This window comes from Mobula birostris, chromosome 5, assembly GCF_030028105.1.
Source record: "Mobula birostris isolate sMobBir1 chromosome 5, sMobBir1.hap1, whole genome shotgun sequence".
Taxonomy (NCBI): Eukaryota; Metazoa; Chordata; class Chondrichthyes; order Myliobatiformes; family Myliobatidae; genus Mobula; species Mobula birostris.
The window spans coordinates 85,216,947-85,241,531 of NC_092374.1; the positions used below are offsets into that span (position 1 = coordinate 85,216,947).

The following is a 24,585-nucleotide window of genomic DNA, read 5'->3' on the forward strand; positions in this document are numbered from 1 at the left end:
ATGCCTTGGTAGAATCAGCAAAGTCAGTGATTCCTAAAAAAGAAAAAACACCAAGAATAAATGGATGACAGATGAAATCAAAAATCTAATGGAAGAAAGGAGACAGAAGAAAGCAAATCCTATAAAGTCCTTAGATAAAAAAGTTAAAAGCTTATGTCAAAAAGCCAAAGAAGAATGGTTAAACCAGGAATGTGAGCAAATAGAAAGAATCCCTATTACTGATCCAAAAAAGTTACATTAACAAATCAAGAAAATCACTGGTAAAAAGCTCCTCTGTTCTTCAGGTGGATGTTTGAAAGCAAAGGACGGTACCATTATAATGGAAAAAGATGAGATTACGAACAGATGGACTGAGTATATTCAGGAATTGTTTGAAGACGATCGAGGCGAAAAACCAGAAATTAAGAAAAACATTGAAGGTCCAAGTATTTTAAAATCTGAAGTTCGTAATGCAATAAATAAGATGAAGAAAGGAAAGGCAGTAGGTCCTTATGAATTATTAATAGAACAAATTATCGCCCTTGAAGATTATGGAATTGAAAAACTTACTGATTTAATCAATGAAATTTATGAGACTGGAATAATACCAGAAGAGATGAAAAAAATCAGTATTTATCACTCTTCCTAAGAAACCTGGAGCAATAAAATGTGAATTACACAGGACCATAAGTTTAATGAGTCATATCACCAAGATACTTCAAAGAATTTTGATGACAAGAGCTAAAAGTAAGATACAAGCTGAAACAGGCAAAGAACAATGTGGTTTTGTGAAAGACAAAGGTACAAGAAACGCAATATTGATGTTAAGGTTACTATCAGAACGAGCTATTTAAGTGCAAAAAGATTTGTTTGTTTTATCGGCTACACAAAAGCATTTGATAAAGCACAATAAGTTATTTGAAATGTTACAGGAAACTCTACATCTAGATTCGAAAGACCTCCACCTAATCAGAAATCCGTACTGGGAACAAACTGCCGCTGTAAGAATAGATGGAGAAGTGAGTCAGTTTATGAAAATCAAGAGAGGCATTAGACAAGGGTGTGTTTTCTCCCCTGATTTATTTAATGTGTACAGTGAAACAATATTACAAAAAATAAGAGACATCTTGGGAATTAAAGTTGGCGGTGAAAACATCAATAATTTCAGATATGCAGATGACACTGTGTTAATTGCAAGTACGGAGGAAGAACTACAAAACTTAATTGATATAATTGTTGAAGAAAATGCAAAAATGGCTCTATCAATTGCAAAAAGACAGAATGTATGGTGATATTTTGGATCAGGACTACAGAGCATCGTGGGAGCTGAATTCTAAAGGAAGGCAGTTTTTTTAAAAACTTCGAGTGCAAGAAGGACGAGACTGCGCAGGCACGTGACGTCAACAGGACAGCGCGGAGAATTTAAAAAGGAAGGTTGCTACCAACGACTGTCTTTTGGATCGGCACTACAGAGCGTCATGGGAGCTGAATTCTGAAGGAAGGCAGTTTTTAAAAAAACTTCTTCGAGTGCAAAAAGGGTGAGACTGCGCAGGCGCATGACATCAACAGGACAGCGCGGAGAGTTTAAAAAGGAGACCACCCTATACAGTGGGCAGCTGTCGGAGCGGGCAGAGTGTAGGGCTTTGGCTTCAACGGGCTTCAGCGATAAACGGGAAGAGGCGAGAGCAAAGTGCCAACTCTTCTTTTTCTCCCCCTCCCCCCCCAACCCTTTTGCGAATCGGCCCGGACAGACAGGAACAGCAGAGCTCTCACCGCTAACGGTACAAGCTAACGGTTTAAACAGTTCGTCTGTTTGGCGAGGTAAGTGGGTGAGTAGACTTATTTTTCCTGTTTCATTCCTGTAGAATTAGATAGCATGCCTGCAGGGTTAGTGCTTTGTTCAGGGTGTCAGATGTGGGAATCCTGGGAGACCTCCAGCCTCCCTGATGGCCACATCTGCGCCAGGTGCACCGAGATGCAGTTCCTCAGAGACCGTGTTAGGGATCTGGAGCTGCAGCTTGATGACCTACTGCTCATCAGGGAAAGTGAAGAGGTGACAGACAGGAGCTACAGGGAGGTAGTCATCCCTAGGCTACAGGGGTCAGAAAACTAGGTTACTGTCAAGAGAAGGAAGGGAAATGCCCGGATAGTGGAGAGCACACCTGTGGCTGTCCCCCTCAGCAACAAATATCTTGTTCTGGATGCTGTTGAGGGGGATGACCTGACAGGGGACGCCCACAGTGACCGGGTCTCTGGCACTGAGCCTGGCACTGTTGTGCAGGAGAGAAGGAAGGTGAAGAGAAATGCGGTAGTCGTGGGGGATTCCATAGTCAGGGGAACAAACAGGAGATTCTGTGAGCCTGACAGAGATACCCGCATGGTGTGTTGCCTCCCAGGTGCCAGGGTACGGGATGTCTCAGATCGGGTCCTGGGTATTCTAAAGGGGAAGGGTGAGCAGCCAGTTGTCTTGGTACATGTTGGTACCAATGACATAGATAGGACAAAGGAGGAGGTCCTGAAGAGAGACTTCCAGGAGTTAGGAAGGAAGCTGAGAAGCAGGACCTCCAGGGTAGTAATCTCGAGATTGCTACCTGTGCCACGTGCTAGCAAGGGCAAGGATAGCAGGATCAGGCAGACGAATGCGTGGCTGAGAGACTGGTGTAGGGGGCAGGGCTTCAGATTCTTGGGATAATTGGGATCTCTCCTGGGGGAAGTATGACCTGTTCAAAAAGGACACGTTACACCTGAACCCGAAGGGGACCAATATCCTGGCGGGAAAGTTTAATAGAACTGTTAGGGAGGGTTTAAACTAATTTGGCAGGGGGACGGGAACCGGAATGACGGAGCGGAGGAAGGGGAAAACAGAAATAAATCTAAGATAGTGAGCAATAAAGATGTCAGGAAAGACAGGCAGGTGATGGGGCAAATTTGTAGCCATTGGGATGAGTTGCAATGCAATAAAGTTGCAGTGAAATCAAAGCAAAAAGTATCAAATACTGGTCTTAAGGTGTTATACTTAAATGCACGCAGCATAAGGAATAAGGTGGACGATCTTGTCGTACGGCTACAGATCGGCAGGTATGATATTGTGGCCATCACTGAGACGTGGCTAAAGGATGCACGTCTCTGGGAGCTGAATGTCCAAGGATACACGGTGTATCGGAAGGATAGGAAGGTAGGCAGAGGGGGAGGCGTGGCTTTATTGGTAAGAAATGATATTAAATCATTAGAAAGAGGTGATACAGGATCGGAAGGTGCAGAATCTTTATGGGTTGAGCTAAGAAATAGCAGGGGTAAAAGGACCCTGATGGCAGTTATTTATAGGCCTCCAAACAGCTGCAGGGATGTGGACTACAAATTACAACAGGAAATAGAAAAGGCTTGTCAGAAGGGCAATGTTATGATAATTGTGGGGGATTTTAACATGCGAGTGGATTGGGAAAATCAGGTCGGCACTGGATCTCAAGAGAGAGAATTTGTAGAATGTCTGCGAGGTGGCTTTTTAGAACAGCTTGTTGTTGAGCCCACTAGGGGATCGGCTGTACTGGATTGGGTATTGTGTAATGAACCGGAGGTGATTGGAGAGACTGAGGTGAAGGAACCCTTAGGAGGCAGTGATCATAACATGATTGAGTTCACTGTGACATTTGAAAAAGAGAAGCTGAAATCTGATGTGTCGGTATTTCAGTGGAGTAAAGGAAATTACAGTGGCATGAGAGAGGAACTGGCCAAAGTTGTCTGGAAAGAGACACTGGCGGGAAAGACAGCAGAGCAGCAGTGGCTGGAGTTTATGTGAGAAATGAGGAATGTGCAAGACAGGTATAGTCCAGAAAAGAAGAAATTTTCGAATGGAAAAAGGATGCAACAGTGGTTGACAAGAGAAGTCAAAGCCAAAGTTAAAGCAAAGGAGAGGGCATACAAGGAAGCAAAAATTAGTGGGAAGACAGAGGATTGGGAAGTTTTTAAAACCTTACAAAAGGAAACTAAGAAGGTCATTAAGAGAGAAAAGATTAACTATGAAAGGAAGCTAGCAAATAATATCTAAGAGGATACTAAAAGCTTTTTCAAGTATATAAAGAGTAAAAGACAGGTGAGAGTAGATATAGGACCGATAGAAAATGATGCAGGAGAAATTGTAATGGGAGATAAGGAGATGGCAAAGGAACTGAACGAGTATTTTGCATCAGTCTTCACTGAGGAAGACATCAGCAGTATACCGGACACTCAAGGGTGGCAGGGGAGAGAAGTGTGCGCAGTCACAATTACAACTGAGAAAGTACTCAGGAAGCTGAATAGTCTAGAGGTAGATAAATCACCCGGACTAGATGGAATGCACCCGCGTGTTCTGAAGGAAGTAGCTGTGGAGATTGCGGAGGCATTAGCGATGATCTTTCAAAAGTTGATAGATTCTGGCATGGTTTCGGAAGACTGGAAGATTGCAAATGTCACTCCGCTATTTAAGAAGGGGGCAAGGAAGCAAAAAGGAAATTATAGACCTGTTAGCTTGACGTCGGTGGTTGGGAAGTTGTTGGAGTCGATTGTCAAGGATGAGGTTACAGAGTACCTGGAGGCATACGACAAGATAGGCAGAACTCAGCATGGATTCCTTAAAGGAAAATCCTGCCTGACAAACCTATTACAATTTTTTGAGGAAATTACCAGTAGGCTAGACAAGGGAGATGCAGGGGATGTTGTATATTTGGATTTTCAGAAGGCCTTTGACAAGGTGCCACACATGAGGCTACTTAACAAGATAAGAGCCCATGGAATTACGGGAAAGTTACATACGTGGATAGAGCGTTGGCTGATTGGCAGGAAACAAAGAGTGGGAATAAAGGGATCCTATTCTGGTTGGCTGCCGGTTACCAGTGGTGTTCCACAGGGGTCAGTGTTGGGGCCGCTTCTTTTTACATTGTACATCAACAATTCGGATTATGGAATAGATGGCTTTGTGGCTAAGTTTGCTGATGATATGAAGATAGGTGGAGGGGCTGGTAGTGCTGAGGAAACAGAGAGTCTACAGAGAGACTTGGATAGATTGGAAGAATGGGCAAAGAAGTGGCAAATGAAGTACAATGTTGGAAAGTTTATGTTTATGCACTTTGGCAGAAGTAATAAACGGGCAGACTATTATTTAAATGGGGAAAGAATTCAAAGTTCAGAGATGCAACAGGACTTGGGAATCGTACAGGATTCCCTTTAAGGTTAACCTCCAGGTTGAGTCGGTAGTGAAGAAGGTGAATGCAATGTTGGCATTCATTTCTAGAGGAATAGAGTATAGGAGCGGGGGTGTGATGTTGAGGCTCTATAAGGCGCTGGTGAGACCTCACTTGGAGTACTGGGGGCAGTTTTGGTCTCCTTATTTAAGAAAGGATGTGCTGATGTTGGAGAGGGTACAGAGAAGATTCACTAGAATGATTCCGGGAATGAGAGGGTTAACATATGAGGAACGTTTGTCCACTCTTGGACTGTATTCCTTGGAGTTTAGAAGAATGAGGGGAGACCTTATAGAAACATTTCGAATGTTGAAAGGCATGGACAGAGTGGATGTGGCAAAGTTGTTTCCCATGATGGGGGAATCTAGTCTGAGAGGGCATGACTTAAGGATTGAAGGGCGCCCATTCAGAACAGAAATGTAAAGAAATTTTTTTAGCCAGAGGGTGGTGAATCTATGGAATTTGTTGCCACGGGCAGCAGTGGAGGCCAAGTCATTGGGTGTATTTAAGGCAGAGATTGATAGGTATCTGAGTAGTCAGGGCATCAAAGGTTATGGTGAAAAGGCGGGGGAGTGGGACTAAATGGGAGAATGGATCAGCTCATGATAAGATGGGCCGAATGGCCGACTTCTGCTCCTTTGTCTTATGGTCTTGTGATATCCAGAAAGAAGGAGAATCCTATTTTGCAGGCTGAGAATAAATGGGGAAGACATAAAACAAATACAGAACTTTTGCTACTTAGGAAGCTGGGTGACATCAGATGGCAGGTGCGACTTGGACATCAAAAGAAGAATAGGGATGGCAAAAGACACCTTTATGAGAATGAAGAGTATACTGACCAACACTAAACTAGGCATGACAATCCACCTCACAGCACTGAAATACTATGTTTATCCAGTTATGTTATATGGCTCAGAAAGTTGGACAACATCTAATAACATGAGGAAACGAACTGTAGCAGCAGAGATGTGGTTTTTGAGGAGGATGCAAAGAATATCATGGACGAAACGAATATCTAACGAGGATGTCATGAACAGAGCAAACACAAAAAGAGAAATAATGTATGAGATCATGAAAAGGCAACGTAACTTCATTGGATATGTGATTGGGAAAGAGGAGTTAGAATGCACGGTAACTATGGGAAAGACTGAAGGGAAGAAAGCAAGAGGAAGACAAAGACAAATGATGATGGAGACAGCAGCCAGAGAACTGGAAATGAATACCAATGAATTGATCCACTTGACCCGAAACAGGAGTGTGTGGGCCATGGCAAAGCTCAAACTGGGCACGGCACCTGATGATGATGATATACCTAATAAAGTGGCCACTGAGTGTAAGTGCATCCACACACAACTAGTACACTGTGTTTTATAGGATTGCTTTCTTTTTATATTAAATATAAATATGTGGGTTTTCTTATGTTGATTGCGTTTTTCTAAGCTGTATTAGAACCAGATTAACAACCATTTTGCTACAGTCATGTTCTGAAGAATGACAAACAATCATGAATCTTGGAAAAGGCAGCCTACCCCCATCCTGACACTTGGAAGGTTTCTGGAACACAAAGTGGTGGCGCTGAAGTTGTCCATAAAACTGTAACAACTAGGAGGAGTCGGCCGTGGTCCAGCTCCATCTCAAAGTACAAAGTATCAAGTGTGTATAAACTATACAACCTTGAGATTTGTCTCCCTACAGGCAGCTACAAAGCAAGAAACCTGAAAGAACCCTCTAAAAAAAGACCAACACATAACGCGCAGAGAGAGAGGAGGGAAAAAAAAACACAAATTGTGCCAGCAACAGCTTTGGAACGAAAATGAGTCCATAGACCCGAAGGCCGGAGCCACCACAGCAAGGCCGTGGCCTCAGCCTCGGGAGCGGGGTGAAACGCAGCTCGCAGACACGAAGCCCGGAGCAGGCCCACAGCACCGGCCTCAGTGCTGCAGAGAGCAGGGCAAATGTCGCAAAGCAGCGAACAGAAGATGTCCAACACCCGCCCTTTACAATCCATCCAGTCTAGTGTTTGGATTGTCCAAACATCGGGTCATTCCTCACTCTACAGCCCAGACCCTGACACTCTGGCCTGGACCCCGCCATGGGCCCGGGTTGTACCTGACCTTTCCAAACCTGTCAGTAAGATCATGCCCGTGTACTCGGCTCTACCGACCTGTCCTGTCCCACTGGCCCTTCATTTCCCCGCTTTGCAATCATCTATCCAATTGCTTCTTGAATGTATTTAATGAGGAAGCCTCTACTGCTTCCCTGAGCAGGGAATTGCACAGATTCACTACTCTCTCCGGAAAGAAGTTCCTCGCCATTCTGGCTTCCAGTCCTGACGAAGGATTCTGGCCCGAAGTGCCAACTGTTTATTCCCTGGATAGATGCTGCCGAGTTCCTCCAGTACTTCTGTGAGTTGCTCAAGATTTCCAGCATCTGCAGGATTTCTTGTGTCCTCCCTACCTCTGTCCTAAATCTACTGTTCTGAATGTTGTTCACGCAGGATGCAACCTAGACTCGAGGGCATGTGCTATCAGGAGAGGTTAGACAAACTTGGGTTGTTTGCTCTGACGGCAGACCTGAGAGAAGTTTATCAAATTATGAGAGACACGAGTAGAGTAGATGGTCAGAGTCTTTTTTCCCCCAGGGTAGAATTATCAAATACTAGAGGCTTAAACTGAGAGGAGGAAAGTTTAAAAGCAGATGCACAGGAACCCATCTGTAAACTCTAGAGAGCTGAGCGGGATCGGATTTCTGAAGGATAGTCTGGTTTCGATCTTTCAACAGGAGCTGCAGAGCGGGGCACAGAGGAAGACACCCACCAAATGCCGTTCAAAGGAGAGTCCCTGTTCTAAGAAGTGCTTTGTGCAGACGAATGGTTCCAAGGAGGAAGGGCCAATATTCCTGGGTTATCAGGTTTGTTCAAGATGGTCTTCGAGGGAAGGTCGAACTATGACTGGTGTCTTCACATAGAACATGGGTTCCATGCGTGAGTAAAGTGACACACCCGACTACTCCAGAAACGAGCTCCAACACTAGACTGGTTTAACTGTAATGGGCCCCCTTTATTCTCCTTTTCTTTTTCCTATTAACCAATTGTTAAAGTTGAAATATCTGTCAATATGCTTCCATTTTAATTCTATGCCAGCATAAGGTCTGTCATTTTCGAGAGAACAATAACTGTGTATGGGGCAGTATTTACACAGCAGTCACCACAATCAATGTTCCTCCCCGAACATCCTGACGTTCCTGTTGGTGGAACCCAAATCATACCGACCCTAGACGCATATTGTTCATGAAAGGTGGCCTTCCCACTGCTGAATCTCGTGGCTGTTAGCAGAGTTAGCTAACGAGCCAAGTTTGTATATGAACCCCAGTAGAGGGTGGCATATATACAGGATATGTATCCTGCCCATTACACTGTTGGTGTTTAGGGCAGCAATGAAGGTCCTCCATCTCTGGTGGTGTTCAGGGCTTCCTGCATCGTGCCACTAGCTTCCTCTTAGTTTTCACTAAGGTGGAGACTCAGGAATACCATCACACTCAGATGTAGAAAGATTCTTCATTGGTGTTTCCGTAACAATTTTCTTTTACCAGTCAGGGTTGTGAACCTTCCAGTGATCAGTGGACCACTCTTAAATCTGTGGCCTCTACCCTTTGACCTGTTCAGCATGGGTGACTCAAGAGCCAAAACACAAGGCCCTGACTCCAGCCAACATTGCTTTCCAGGTCATTGAGGCATGCAAGCCTCCAAACCCTACAAGGTTGTGGTCCTCTTGGAGCTCACAATTCTGTGGGACACGCAAACTCATATATATATATATATATATATATATATACACACACACACACACACACACACACACACACACACACACACACAGAGTCAGAGGTGAGGATTGAACCTGGGTCTCCGAAGCCGTGAGGCAGCAACCCAAACCACTACGCCATTGTTCCGCCCGGGCACAAAGGCTAGTCTGGGCGTGGAGATCTCACAAACACCTCAGAGCCAAAGTATTTACAAGCAGATTTATTTTGGGGCGAGGTAGGTGAGGTGCTTTGCCCTTTAGTCTACAGGAGAGCAAGGTGCCAACAGGCAGTGGCTTGTCAGGCCCCAGGTAACTTGTTGTACTGAAGAGGGGCTAACACCCCTGGACAACCAAAAGTGTACCACCACCATACCCCCTGTCCATTTAGAACAGATGAGGAGAAATTTCTTAAGGTGAATCTGTGGAATTCATTGCCACAGGCCACTGTGCAGGCCAAAGCGTTGTGTATCTTTAAGACAGAGATTGATACTTTTTTGATTCGTCAGGGCGTGAAAGGTTATGGGGAGAAGGCAGGAGAATGGGGACAATGGATCAGCCATGATGGAATGAGAGCAGACTCGATGGGCCGAATGGCCTAATTTTGCTGCTATGTCTTATGGACCCTAATCTGCCCAAACAGCAACTATGGGATATGCATCCAGTTTGGACATGAGGAGTGGGGAGAGAGGTCACAAACTAGAAAGCCTCCCATCTCCACAGTAGGGCTCCGTTCTGAAGAGATGTTTCTAACCTTAGAGTAGTCTGCACATCAGTAAAACGGCCGTGAACCAAGTTCCCATCCAGGAGATACCGGCAGACCTTACAGCAGCCGGCAAATCCGCCCCCCCATCTCCCGAACACCCGTTCATATTAGGGGCTGTAAGCTGGGGGGAGGGGGGAACCTCTACATTAACAACGACCCTCAACATTTCCTTTTACAGAATTCATCAAGGCTTGGGACATCAGCTGCCCTGCCTGTGACCACAGGCAGCTGCTGCAGGTTGTGGACACAGCTCAGCACATCACAGAAACCAGCCTCCCCTCTATGGACGTCCATACCCTGTCTACACCTCTTGCTGCTTTGGGAGAACAGACAGAATAATCAGGCCCGGACATTCTCTCATCTCTCCTTTCCATTTGGGCAGAAGATACAAAAGCCCAAAAGCTTGTACCACCAGGCTCAAGGACAGCTTCTACCCTGTTGTTATAAGACTCTTGTACCATAAAGAACTCCTGATCTCACAGTCAACCTTGTTGTGGTCCTTACACTTTATTTTGTCCCTGCACTGCACTCCCTTTATAACCTTTTATCTATTTATTGAGATAAAGCACAGAACAGGTCCTTCCAGCGCTTCGAGCTGCACAGCCCAGCAATCCTGGTTTAACCCTAGCCTAATCAATTTACAAATGACCAATTAACCTACCAACCAGTACGTCTTTGGACTGTGGGAGGAAACTGGAGCACCCGGAGGAAACCCACGCAGTCACAGAGAGGACATACAAACTCCTTACAGATGACGTCGGAATTGAACTCTGAACTCCGACGCCCCAAGCTGTGTCAGGGTTGCGCTAACTGCGGTGCTGTTTCTGTCACTATTTGTTTCTCGATGTTGTTAGTTAGTTAGTTAGTTATTGATTGTTTGATTGAGATACCAAATGAAACAGAGCTTTCCAGTCCTTCAAACCACCCCGCCCAGCAATGGCCCCCGACATTTCGCAGAACATATGGCGACAATAAACCGCATTTACGTACAAAGTGTTTTTAGGAAAAATAGGCTGGCCTTATTTGCCACATGTACATCAAAACATACAGTGAAATACGTTGTTTTGCAACAAAACACCTCAGCGAGAATAGTACTGGGCAGCTCATAGGTGCCGGCATCATAGCAGGCCTACAACTCACTAACCCCACCATTTGTCCTTGGAATTTGGGAGGAAACCAGAGCACCCGGAAGAAACCCACACAGTCCTGGAGAGAACGTACAAATTCCTTACAGACAGTCGGGAATTAAACCTCTATCAGCGATCGCTAACGTTGTAAAGTGATGTGTTAACCACAACACTATCATGCCGCCTCATGTTTGGCTTCCTCCTTCCATCAAGTCTCTCATTATCCCCTCCCCCCACCTGTCAAACCTACCCTAAAACCCCTCTGCTTCTTCCTTCTAAAACCCCTCTCCCCCTCCAGTTCTCCATCTTCCCTCCTCCTTAAACCTACACCTTCCTCTCTCCCTCTGCCTCTTAAAGCACACTGCACCCCAAACCACTGACTTAGGCTGCCCCGTGGCTTGGTAGCATAGTGGTTAGCACAAACGCTTTACAGCAGCGGTCCCCAATCACCGGGCCGCAAAGCATGTGCTACCGGGCCGCGAGGAAACGATATGAGTCAGCTGCACCTTTCCTCATTCCCTGTCACGCACTGTTGAACTTGAACATAGGGTTGTCAACTGTCCCGTATTTGCTGGGACATCCTGTATATTGGGCTAAATTGGTTTGTCCCATATGGGACCGCCCTTGTCCCGTATTTCCCCCGCTAAGGTACAGCGTTCCTATGAAACCTTTCGTACCTAAATGGCATGAAGCGAAGAAGCAATTACCATTAATTTATATGGGAAAAATTTTTGAGCGTTCCCAGACCCAAAAAAAAACTATCAAATCATACCAAATAACACATAAAACCAAAAATAAATAGCAAAATAAAGTAAAAGCAGGAATGATGTAATAAATACACAGCCTATATAAAGTAAAAATAAATGTATGTATAGTCAGGAAGATGAAGGCAAAACCAATTTGTGGGGGGAAAATATCGCCACATACACATATGCGCACACAGGTGCCCACGTAAGGCTTCATGGTCACGGTAGTCTTTCCCGGGGTAAAGTGTCCCGGGATTTGACTGCTACTTTTGTCCCTTATTTGGGAGTGAGAAAGTTGGCAACCCTAACTGTAAACGACATGTTAAGGTGAGTTTAACCCTACTTGAACACCCCCCGGGTTGGCCGGTCTGCTAGAATATTGTCAATATTAAACCAGTCCGCACTGCACAAAACATTGGGGACCCCTGATTTACAGTACCAGTGACTAGGTTCAATTCCCACCGCTGCCTGTCAGGAGTTTGTATGTTCTCCCCATGACCGTGTGGGATTCCTCCAGGTGCTCTGGTTTCCTCCCACAGTCCAAAGATGTACCAGCTGGTAGGTCAATTGGTCATTGTAAGTTGTCTTGTGGTTAGGCTAGGGTTAAATTGGGGGATTGCTGGTGGTGCGGCTCGAAGGGCTGGAATAGCCTATTCCACGCTGTATCCCAAAAAAATGAACGACTAAATACCCCTGCCCCTGCATGCCCCACTCTCCCCTCACCTTTATCCAGCTTGTTGTAGATGTGCTTAGGCAGGTCGGGGGAGGACTCCACATTGGGGGGGTAGACGTAGAGCGACTGGCTCTGCGGCCCGCTGGCATCCCTCAGCTCCACCGCTTCCTTGCAGACGCTCAGGATGTTGCGTCGGAAGTCCTGCACCTCGGAGTCCTTCACCAGCTCAAACTCACAGATCGGCATCCCAATCGCAAAGCCTACAAGGCAGGAAGGGGAGGGTCACGCGAGTGGCAGGGGGTGGTGGTGGTAACTGCCCTCCGCCCACAGATGCCAATTCGGATCTCGCCCATCCTGTGTGAAGAGCAGCCATGTCGTTTCCAGACAGCAAGAGGTTAACCACAGAATTTTCACCCACAAACTTTCCAATATAATCAGAATCAGCTTTAATATCACCAGTATAAGTTCTGAAATTTGTTGTCTTTGCAGCAGTAGTTCAATGTGTTAGATATACATGTGTGTGTGTGTATATATATAAACTGGTAGGCAGGGCATTTCGTGTGACGGACTGGGCTGTGTCCACTACTTTCCGGAGACTTCCATTTTGAAGGGCACGTTTCTGTGGTCCACGTCTCAGTCAGTTCCCAACACGCTGATGTGGACACAACTGACCGAATCCTCAGACCTCCAAGCCCAGGAAAGCAGCTTCACCACAAGGGTGGTTGCAGATCAAGATGGGGGTTAGGCAGCTCATCCCCCTCCAAGGGCAGTTAGTGATGGGGCGTTAATGCTGGCTTTGCCTGTGAAGCACAGACCCCAAAAAAAAAAACAAATAAAGGAAAACATTCTGCCTGCAGCGCTCACTGGACTGCGCCATACGGGGCAATACGATAGAAGCATTGTTTAAGAGATACTAGAATAGGCAGAGTCAGATATGGTCCTAAAACAGGCAAAAGGGATTTAGTGTAGATGGGAAGGGTTAGCATGGAAGATGGGCCTAATGGACAAATTGTGCTGTGTGGCTCCATGGCCTTGGTCACCCAGACCCAGCAAATATCCTTGGGTGGACACCTTTTCTGTCAAACTAATCCCACTGCCCCACTCTCTCCCCACAGCTAAGTCAATCCCCAAACTAATCCCACTGTCCCACTCTCTCCCCACAGCCCTGTGTTAGTCCACAAACTAATCCCACTGCCCCACTCTCTCCCCACAGACCTGTATCAGTCTCCAAACTAATCCCACTGTCCCACTCTCTCCCCACAGACCTGTATCAGTCCACAAACTAATCCCACTACCCAAGAGAGGGGGTCAGAAGGCGATGGTTGCAGAGTTTGGGTGGAGTGGGGTTGGGGGAGAAGTGTGAGCATAAGCACCACCGTGGGCCAGTTAGTCTGTGCGTTGTGCGTGAGGTCCTCTCTGCAGACGCTCACCTATCTCACGGTTGAGAATCTTTTCTTCCCTGTTTCCCACCGGCTCAATCACCTTCAGCAGAGGCTGGAAGAGCCTAAGGTCACAGAGCCTTCTCGTCTCGTCATAGAACTCCTCCCTCTCGGCCTCCTGGGTCACTCCCACGAAGATGTACGAGGACTCGTCCTGTGGAGGGAGAGACAAGACAGCTGATCGGTTAAGTCCTCTCGCAGGGGCCTCTCACCTGCCCAAGGTAGAATAGGTAGTGACTGGTCACTGGCAACGCTGGGCGCACCATCCCATGAGCCACTCACTCAGGACAGAATGCTAGCAGGTACCCTGAATGGGCTACAACAGAAAGGCCACCAACTACATCCCTAAGAGGATGATGAGGATGTTCCTTGAGTTTTAAGAATCAGTTCTTTGTCAGACACCAGCCGAACTGGTCTTGGACTGGAATCGTGCGCAGGCCTGGCCGAGGTAAAGCCAGCAGGCTTCTTCCCCCAAAAGAACCGGTTGGGTCGTTAAGGCCAATCGACAGGAAAGCCAAATGTTACGGCTCTTTGAAGTTGTTGTGTAAGGGCCCCACCCGTAAAGCAGCCTGGTGTAGTTGTCCCAGTTCTGCAGGGCAGCAGGTAGAGCCACAGACTCACAGTGCCAGAATTCCGGGTTTGATCCCTGCTTCCTGCAGTGCCCCTCTCCGTCTCCCCCGACCCCCATCACCGTATCCCTCCCCTCAGACATTCTCCCTGGAGGTTCCCAGATGCTAGTTTTCTTCCCACATCACCAACGTGCAGAGTCATTGGTTAACTGAGCATAATGGTTGCCTGCGACAGCTGCCGTACCCCGGTACACCGCTCCGACAGGTGGGTTAAACCAAGCGAGGGTAGCTGACAGGCCTCTTCCCCCAGTGAGATAGGGGCATGCCTGTCCTAGCAGGAAAATTCAGCTCTGGCAGACTGGGCGGGTGAGATCTACGGAGAGATCCAATGACCAGGAAAGTGGTAGGTCACGCTCCGTGGAGAGTGAAGGGCACGACAAGGCACAGAGACGTCACGGTCATCCACTGCAACCAAGGTAGACCCCAGTTTGTGACGCTTGTTCGTACCACTGGACCTGGACTTCTGAGATCGAGAGACTGGAACTGGCCCAGTACAATGGCTTTTCCACTTTAAAAACTCTCCCGCTCAGGACTCCTGTTCCATCAAGACACGATGGACAAACACCATTGCCCCTAATCCGCAGCTGAGTGGTGGAATCTGGTGGGACAGTTGATGGGACGATGGGTTGAAAATGTTACAAGGAAAATCGAGAGGAAGGGGTAATGAGAGTATTATGTGAGCTGACACATAGTGTGAATGGCCTCCTACTAAAGGCGGGAGGAGAAGATGGCGGCGCGACGCAGCTCGCAGCGGCCACTCTGGTGGTGATGTCTGTTATTTGTCAAGTAGGGTGCCGTGCACAATCCTGATTTGATGGAGACGGATGTGACAGCACAAAGGAACATCTGGAGAAACTTCTGAAATGCCTGCTTCACTGCTGCTGCTACCCAGAATCTCCGGAGGGGAAGGCCCCGAGTCCTTGGTTTTGCTTGTTGCTCAGTGGCCAGGGCAGGGTCGAAGCGCTCGGCAGGGGATGGTGCTCGGAGAGGCTGTATCGGAGGGGCTGGTCGGAGGCTTGAAGTTTTCAGACGGACTCAAGAGTCCGCTGCGGTCGGGTGCTGCATCGGCAAGTTCGCAGCGCTTGGAGATTCATGGCGGGAAGAATTTCTCCCTTCTGCTGCCTGCGTAAGATGATGAGTCTATCGGGACTTTGAGACTTTTTTTTTTACCGTGCCCATGGTCTGCTCTTTATCAAATTATGGTATTGCTTTGCACTGTTGTAACTATATGCTATAATTATGTGGTTTTGTCAGTTTTAGTCTTGGTTTGTCCTGTGTTTTCTTGTGATATCATTCTGGAGGAACGTTGTATCATTTTTTAATGCATGCATTTCTAAATGACAATAAACGAGGACTGAGTGTCCTCATAATCTAATCTAATCATACTATTCAAGAGGAAGCATATACATCACACACGGAACAGTGCCTGGATTCCTGTGCCCTACAGCGGGATTCAGACCTACGCCCTCCCATGTCAAACTTACTCCCGTGTGCTCGCCCCCTCCCCGACCCTCCCTCCAACCCAATGGGCAGGCGGATTCTCCCAACCTCCGAGAGCGACAGCCAATGATGAGGCAGAAGGACGCTCCCCCTCTTGCCCTCCCTATCCCAAGCAACTGACCTGCAGGAGGTGGAAGAGCGGATACTTGCGGGATTCGCGGAAGAGCTCGTGCTTGATGCTGATCAATGTGGCCTCCCGCAGGCACTCCAGCGTGACGATCATCCCGTTGGGCAGGCAGCAGTCCACCAGGATGCGGGGGGGCATCAGGTGGAGGCCCCAGAGCTCCCCCGACGATGGGCGGGGCGGCATGGCGGCCGGCAGGAGTCCGCTCAGAGCAGGTCCCTCAGCTCACGTTGGTCGGTACCGGGCGCCAGGTTAGCTGAGGGAGAGAGAGAGGAGCAGAGAACATCAGTACATCAGTGAAACCTAAGCAACAGGCACCTAACTCAACAGGCCGTCAGGAATATCGGTGAACGGACAGAAACGTCACACAAGCAACAACGGTACACGGGCTGACATCACCAGGTCAGGCGCTAGGAGGTCCAGAGATTAAAGAGTTACAGTTCAAGTCAAGAGCGCGTGCGAAAGAGCGAAGGGTGAGGGGGCGAGATGGGATGGGGGTGCGAGATGGGATAGTTAAAGAGAGAGTCACAGTTAGAGATGACAGCCAGGCTGACAGGAGAGTAAGAAAGGAAAAATGAAAACGCAACAGAGAAACTGACAGTCTTTGAGTCCACAGATTTACCTCTGACACCAACCAAAACATGGTCCCTAACAGGGAAAAAGTCTCTCTTTGTGCTATCTTTGAAGAGACAGTGATAACTTTCACACTCCCCCACCACTGCTCCTGACTGAAGTCAAAGGTCCGGTGAGAATCCCAGCTGCCAAATTCACCGAGTCCCGTTAACCCTACTGCTCCTGTGAGCAGTCAGCCATGGAACCCACAGTCAAGTTAACACTACACCACTGTTACCTGTTAATCATTACCTGAAGGAAGACTAAACCCGGCCAAACACCAAACAAAATCCGTAATGTTGGAGAAGCCATATCGAAAAATAATTGTATTACTGGACTAGACAAAGATCAGTCCCACTTTGTCCCCTCCTCTCTCGAGGGAGACACATACACGCACAAATACAGAAAGGGGCACACACAGAGACAGAAAGACAGTGGCAGAGAGAGAGAGAGAGAGAGAGACAGAGAGACAGAGACAAAGGCAGAGAGAGGCACACACAGAGACAGATGGAGAGAGAGAGACACACAGACAAACAGAGAGAGACAGAAAGATCTACACAGAGGCAGGTGCCTTGTTAACCATATTTATCTCAAACATAAGTGATCACATGGTCACCCCAATAATTTTTAAGTTTCCACCATCAATGTCCACTTGCATTAGTCCTGTTAATGAAGCAGATGGCATTTTACAAGAGCTTTAAACAAATCCCGGAGGAGTCAACAGGTTCAGGCCTTGAGAAGGAAAGCAGCAGCCGAGGTTCGTTGAGGGAATTCCAGAGACCACAAGTGACGGCACAGAGATTACTCAGGAGTTAGGATCGGAGGAACGCAGATGGTGGAAAGTGCCCTCAAACAACAATTCAACTAAAATACATGTCATTCATTCACACTGTCACGGTGTGGTCACTGGGGTTAAAGTGGCTTTGTCAGGGGCTGAGACACGCAGGATTAACATTGGGTCAAATGGCAAACTATCCCAACAGAACATCAGAGAAGTTTCCTTCGTCCTATCCACTTCCCTTCCCCCTCCCACAACCTTCCCTACATCTTAAATTCATATTTCAAATTAAATTTATTGTCAAAGTATGCAGACTCAGTGGCCAATTTATTAGGTACACCTGTACACCTGCTAGTTAATGCAAATATCTAATCAGCCAATCACGTGGCAGCAAATCAATACATAGCGTGAGTGAGTCCATAGGTTGTGGGAACATTTCAATGATGGGGCAAGTGAAGTTATCAGCTTTGGTTCAAGAGCCTGATGGTTGAGGGGAAATAACTGTTCCTGAACTTGGTGGTGTGAGTCCTGAGGCACTCGTGCCTTTTTCCTGATAGCAGCAGTGAGAAGAGAGCACAGATTGAGTGGCGTGGGGAGGAGGGTGTTCTCTGATGATGGATGCTGTCCTGTTTAACAAACTTACTGGAGTTCTTTGAGGATATAACAAGCGCAGTGGATAGGGGGGAGCAGATGGACATTATTTACTTGCTTTTCCAGAAGGTATTCGATAAGGTGCTGCATGAAAGACTTACCCATAAGATAAGGATTAAGAGTTGGGGGTGATGTATCAGCATGGATACAGGATTGGTTAACTGATAGAAAGCAGAGAGTTGGGATACATGGGTGTTACTCTGGGTGGCAATCAGTGGTGAGTGGTGAGCCTCAGGGGTCAGTACTGAGGAACTGCTTTTCCCAGGGAGTGGTGAATCTGTGGAATTCTCTGCCCAATGAAGCAATGAAGGCTACCTCGGTAAATATATTTAAGACAAGGTTGGATTGATTTTTGCGAAGTAGGAGAATTAAAGGTTATGGGGTAAAAGGCAGGTAGCTGGGGATGAGTCCATGACCAGATCAGCCATGATCTTATTGAATGGCAGAACAGGCTCCACCAGCCAGGTGGCCTACTCTTGCTTCTATTTCTTATATTCTTGTGCTTCTTTCCTCTGACAGCATTTCACGTAGACATGATCTATGGTGGGCAATGCTTTAATGGTGATGGACTGAGCTGTATTCACTACCTTTTACAGGATTTTCCATTCAAGGGCATTGGTGTTTCCATACCAGGCTGTGATGCAGGTCTGAGATTCTGCGTCTGCACCAACCCCTCCGCATGTGCTCCATGTCCAACTCACCTTGACGTTCAGTGGTATTACCTTTGATGGACACTGACTCAGCTCCTGGGTTTACTCCCACAAAAAGTAGTGGATACGGCCCTCCCAAACATTGACCATATCTACACAGAACACTATCGCAGGAAACCAGCATCCATCATCAGAGATCCCCACCCCCCAGGTCATGCTCTCTTCTCACTGCTGCCATCAGGAAGGAGGTACAAGAGCCTCAGGACTCACACCACCAGGTTCAGGAATAGTTACTGTTCAACCATCAGGCTCTTAAACCAGCGGGGATAACTTCACTCACACCATCACTGAAATGTTCCCACAACCTATGGATTCACTTTCAAGAACTCTTCATCTTGTGTTCTTGATATTTATTGCTTATTTATTATTATTTATTTTTGTATCTACAGTTTGTTATCTTTTGCACACTGGTTAAACACTAGAGTTGGGTGGTCTTGATTGATTCTGTTATGATCATTGTTCTGTAGATTTAGTGAGTTTGCACACAAGAAAATGAACCTCATGGTTGTAAATGGCGACATACATGTACTTTGATAATCAATTTACTTTGAATAAGGGAGGTCCCCTTGGCAAGAGACCAAAAATAGAGCGGCAGTGTTAATGCCACGGCTCCATGATCAGAGATGGGGAATCCTGGGGTGACGCAGTAGCACGGTAGCATAATGCTTTAGAGAGCCAGTGATTACAACTGGGATTTGGTTCCCATCGTTGTCTGCCAGGTTCTCCCCATGGCTGCCTGGGCTTCCTCCAAGTGCTCCATTTTTCTCCCACAATCCAAAGATGCACCGGTTAGAGTCAGCGAGCTGCGGGCTCGGGTTAGGGTCAGTGAGCTGCGGGCTCCGGTCAGGGTCAGTGAGCTGCGGGCTCAGGTTAGGGTCAGTGAGCTGCGGGCTCCGGTCAGGGTCAGTGAGCTGTGGGCTCGGGTCAGTGAGCTGTGGGTTTGGGTCAGGGTCAGTGAGCTGCGGGCTCGGGTTAGGGTCAGTGAGCTGTGGGTTCGGGTCAGGGTCAGCGAGCTGCGGGCTCCGGTCAGGGTCAGTGAGCTGCGGGCTCCGGTCAGGGTCAGTGAGCTGCGGGCTCCGGTCAGTGAGCTGTGGGTTTGGGTCAGGGTCAGTGAGCTGCGGGCTCGGGTCAGGGTCAGCGAGCTGCGGGCTCGGGTCAGGGTCAGCGAGCTGCGGGCTCCGGTCAGGGTCAGCGAGCTGCGGGCTCCGGTCAGGGTCAGTGAGCTGTGGGCTCCGGTCAGTGAGCTGTGGGTTTGGGTCAGGGTCAGTGAGCTGCGGGTTCCGGTCAGTGAGCTGCAGGCTCGGGTCAGGGTCAGTGAGCTGCGGGCTCGGGTCAGTGAGCTGTGGGTTTGGGTCAGGGTCAGTGAGCTGTGGGCTCGGGTTAGGGTCAGTGAGCTGTGGGCTCCGGTCAGGGTCAGTGAGCTGTGGGTTCGGGTTAGGGTCAGCGAGCTGCGGGCTCCGGTCAGGGGCAGTGAGCTGCGGGCTCCGGTCAGGGTCAGTGAGCTGTGGGTTTGGGTCAGGGTCAGCGAGCTGCGGGCTCGGGTTAGGGTCAGCGAGCTGCGGGCTCGGGTTAGGGTCAGCGAGCTGCGGGCTCGGGTTAGGGTCAGCGAGCTGCGGGCTCGGGTCAGGGTCAGTGAGCTGCGGGCTCGGGTCAGGGTCAGTGAGCTGCGGGCTCGGGTTAGGGTCAGTGAGCTGTGGGTTTGGGTCAGGGTCAGCGAGCTGCGGGCTCCGGTCAGGGTCAGTGAGCTGTGGGTTTGGGTCAGGGTCAGCGAGCTGCGGGCTCGGGTTAGGGTCAGCGAGCTGCGGGCTCGGGTTAGGGTCAGCGAGCTGCGGGCTCGGGTCAGGGTCAGTGAGCTGCGGGCTCGGGTCAGGGTCAGTGAGCTGCGGGCTCGGGTCAGGGTCAGTGAGCTGCGGGCTCGGGTTAGGGTCAGTGAGCTGTGGGTTTGGGTCAGGGTCAGCGAGCTGCGGGCTCGGGTCAGGGTCAGCGAGCTGCGGGCTCGGGTTAGGGTCAGCGAGCTGCGGGCTCGGGTTAGGGTCAGCGAGCTGCGGGCTCGGGTCAGTGACCTGTGGGTTTGGGTCAGGGTCAGTGAGCTGCGGGCTCGGGTCAGGGTCAGTGAGTTGTGAGCTTGCTATATTGGCACCAGAAGTGTGGCAACATTTGCAGGCTGCCCCCAGCATCTGAATCAGAATCGGGTTTAATATCACTGGCATTTGCTGTCTTTGCGATACATAATAGAAATAAACTGAATTACAGTAAATATATATTCATTATATACACAAGTTAAATTAGTGCAAAATAAATGGAAATAAGAATGTAGTGAGGTAGTGTTCATGGGTTCAATGTCCATCGAACAACCAGATGTTAGAGGGGAAGAAACTGTTCCTGAATCATTGAGTGTGTGTTTTTAGGCTTCAGTACCTCCTCCCTGATGGTAGCAATGAGAAGGGGGCATGTCCTGGGTGGTGGGGGTCCTTAATGAAGGGCACCACCTTTCTGAGATATCGCTCCTCGATGATGTCCTGGACACTACGGGGGCTAGTACCCATGATGGAGCTGACTGAGCTTACAACTTTCTGCAGCTTACTTTGATCCTGTGCAGTAACCACCCCTGCCCAAACAGTGATGCAGCCAGTCAGAATGCTCTCCCTGGTACAGCTGTAGAAGTTTTTGAATGTTTTGGGTGACAAACCAAATCTCCTCAAATTCCTAATAAAGTACAACTGCTGTCTTGCTTTCTTTATAGCTGTATCGATATGTTGGGACCAGGTTAGATCCTCAGAGATACAGACACTCAGAAACTTGAAATTGCTCAATCTCTCCACTTCTGATCCCTCTATGAGGACTGGTGTGTGTTACCTCGTCTTACCCTTTCTAAAGTCCCCAACCAGTTCTTTGGTCTTACTGACAGAGTATATTGTCGTTACTACAACACTACTCAACTGACTGGTATATCTCACTCCTGTCAAACCATTGATTCGGCCAACAATGGTTGCATCATCACCAAATTTACAGATGGCATTTGAGCTATGCCCAGCCTCACAGTCATGCGTATAGACAGAGTAGAGCAGTGGGCTAAGCACACACCCGAGGACTATGTTGGTTGTTAACACAAACGACACATTTCATGGTTTGCTTTGACATACAAGTGACAATTAAAGCTTATTTTTCCATCTTTTGTAAAGTGGAAATGCTATCTCCAGCCTCTTCTTACAGGCAAGACCCCAGAGAATCTCCTCCACGGCCCCTCCAGTGCAATCACATCCTTACGCCAGAGTGACGACCAGCAGAGTGCGCTGTACTCCGGATGTTTCACAACGCTGTAACGTGACGCCTCAGCTCTTGCTTACGACACCAAGGCTGGCCAGGATAATCAAAGCATCCGGATCGAAGCATACAATGTTTATGGAATGCTGCTTTTACTAGTCGAGGCATTGAGTTCAAAAGTCAAGAGGTTATGTTACAACTTTATAAAACTCTGGTTAGGCCACGTCTGGAGTATTTCATACAGTTCTGGTTTCCCCCACTATAGGAAGGATGTTGAGGCTTTGGAGAGGGTGCAGAAGAGGTTTAACAGGATACTGCCTGGTTTAGAAGGCATGTGCTATCATGAGAGGCTGGGTAAACTTGGGTTGTTTACTCTGGAGCACTGAAGGCTGAGAGGTTTACAAGTTTATGAGAGGCGTAGACAGAGAGTATCTGTTTCCCAAGGTTGAAATGTCTAAAACCAGAGAATGGGTATTGAAGATGAGAGGGGGTAGGTTCAAGGAGGATGTGAGGAGATTTTTCCCCCCTTACAGAGTGGTGGATGCCTGGAATGCGCTGCCTGCTATGGTGGTAGAGGCAAACACATTAGAGGCTTTTAAGTGACATTTAGATAGACACATGGACATAAGGAAGATGGACGGATTATGGACATGGTGTAGGTAGGAGGGATGTGTATTTAGGTGTTCTTGATTTGCCTCTTAGATGGTTCGGCACAACACTATGGGCCGAATGGCCTGTTCTTGTGCTATACTGTTTGATCTATGTTTGTGAGAGGTCTTCACCGGCTTCAGGCTGAGTGGGGGCGGCTTCTTGCAAATTTAAAACAGATGGGGGAGAAAAAAAAATGGGGTTTTCACAGAGGGTTGAGTCTTCAAGATTCTCATCTTCAAGGGATGGTGGAAAGCAGAGTCTAGCATATTCTTAAAGCAGATGGAAATCAGCTCTTCAAAGCAAGTCGGTGAAAGGTCACCATGGCCACCACTAAAATTGTCCCCACTGCACCAGATACATGGATCCCAGATCAGCCTCTTCAGCCACCCCAGGTCCCACCAATAGACAACCCATCAGGAGAACATCATACTCAATCCGAGTGAGCTCACTACGACTTCAAAGACTGAAACCCACGAGGGTGAGAGCAGAGGCTGAGCGGCTGTTCAGTGCTGTCCGCCTGCTTTTGACTGGTCTCTCTCCCTCTCGGTCACTGCTGATGGAAGAAGGCGCCTGCGTTTGACCAGTCATGCCCTCTCACCAGATGGTGCCGGAGTCTTGCATCTAGGTTTAATCAAACCTGTTTGCGGGTTGTAGTTCATATTATGATGTGTTTCTGGTTGCCACTTTTTTTTTTAATTGCTATTTTGATCAGGGGTGACTGAGCACCAAATTGAATTGAGCTAAGCTAAACATTCCTGGACTGTTTCAATGACTCAGTGGTTCAATGTTTTATATTCTGTGTTTTTCACTCAGTTTTTCCTGTTTGCATGACTTGTTCTTGTTTCTTGCGGTTGGGCAATTGATGTTTTCTCTGAATGGACTGCTTAGTTTTGTGGCTGTCTATGGGAAGATGAATCTCAGGGTCATATACTGCACAGTACATACTTTGATATCAATGTACTTTGAATGAGGAGGAAACAGGAATAGACAGTTGAGGCTACAGACAGTTGAGGCTTCAGCCACACCCTGACTGAATGGGAGAGCATACGGAAGGGTCAAGAGGCCATCACCTGCTCCTACGTGTGAATGTGAGTATTTTCAGTAATGGCATCAAATTGTTTCAGTTAAAGCCAATCCCAGGGTTATGTCTGATGGTCAAGAGTGTAACAGTCATTCCCACCTTCAAACACCTCTGGAGAGAAAAATCGTATTTATTTCTTTGTTGAGACACAGCAGGGTCCTTCTGGCCCTTCGAGCTGCACCACACTGTAATCTCCTCATTTAACCCTAGCCTTGGCCGGCTGGTGGCGCAATGGCATCAGCGCCAGACTCCAGAGCGAAGGCTCCCGAGTTCGAATCCAAGTCAGGCCACCCCCTGAGCATGCTTTCCATCCGTGCCGGGTTGAGCCTTGCGCTAGCCAATCGGCTTCGTGAAAAAACAAGGGTCGAGTCAGGAACATTCATATCATGATCCAGTTAATCCAAAAGGAGACCAATCCTGATACCACGCGCCAGACAAGAATGGCTGACTGTCTGGTGTGACATACTAAAAAAAACCTTAGCCTAATCACGGGACAATTTACAAAGACCAATTAACCATTTGCCTGCTGCCCTCTCTTTACCTGGATCCACCCATCACCTGCAGGCACTTGCTCCAACTCTTCCCCCCACTTCTTCATACTGGCCACCTCCCTTCTATTCTCACAGAAATTCAAAACAATGAGGGGTGACCTCACTGAAACCGGTCGAATGTTGAAAGGCCTCAGTAGAGTAGATGTGGAGAGGGTGTTTCCTGTGGTGGGGATGTCTAAGACCAGAGGACACAGCCTCAGAATAGAGAGGCTCTACTTAGAACAGAGATGAGCAGGAATTTCTTTAGCCAGAGGGTGGTGAATCTGTAGAATTCATTGCCACGCAGAG

At 48.0% G+C, this 24,585-nt stretch overlaps 1 protein-coding gene across 1 annotated transcript in view; it reads right to left on the reverse strand.

Moving 5' to 3' along the window:
• Nucleotides 1-24,585, reverse strand: part of LOC140197824 (phosphatidylinositol 4,5-bisphosphate 3-kinase catalytic subunit alpha isoform) — a 133,050-nt gene that overhangs the window by 62,076 nt on the left and 46,389 nt on the right. Inside the window, exons 2-4 of the mRNA XM_072258298.1 lie at nucleotides 15,997-16,255; nucleotides 13,738-13,900; nucleotides 12,358-12,567 (exon numbers count right to left, since the gene is read on the reverse strand). Coding sequence (XP_072114399.1) covers nucleotides 12,358-12,567; nucleotides 13,738-13,900; nucleotides 15,997-16,185 — 562 coding nt within the window. The 5' untranslated portion in view covers nucleotides 16,186-16,255. The remainder of the gene's footprint in view (nucleotides 1-12,357; nucleotides 12,568-13,737; nucleotides 13,901-15,996; nucleotides 16,256-24,585) is intronic.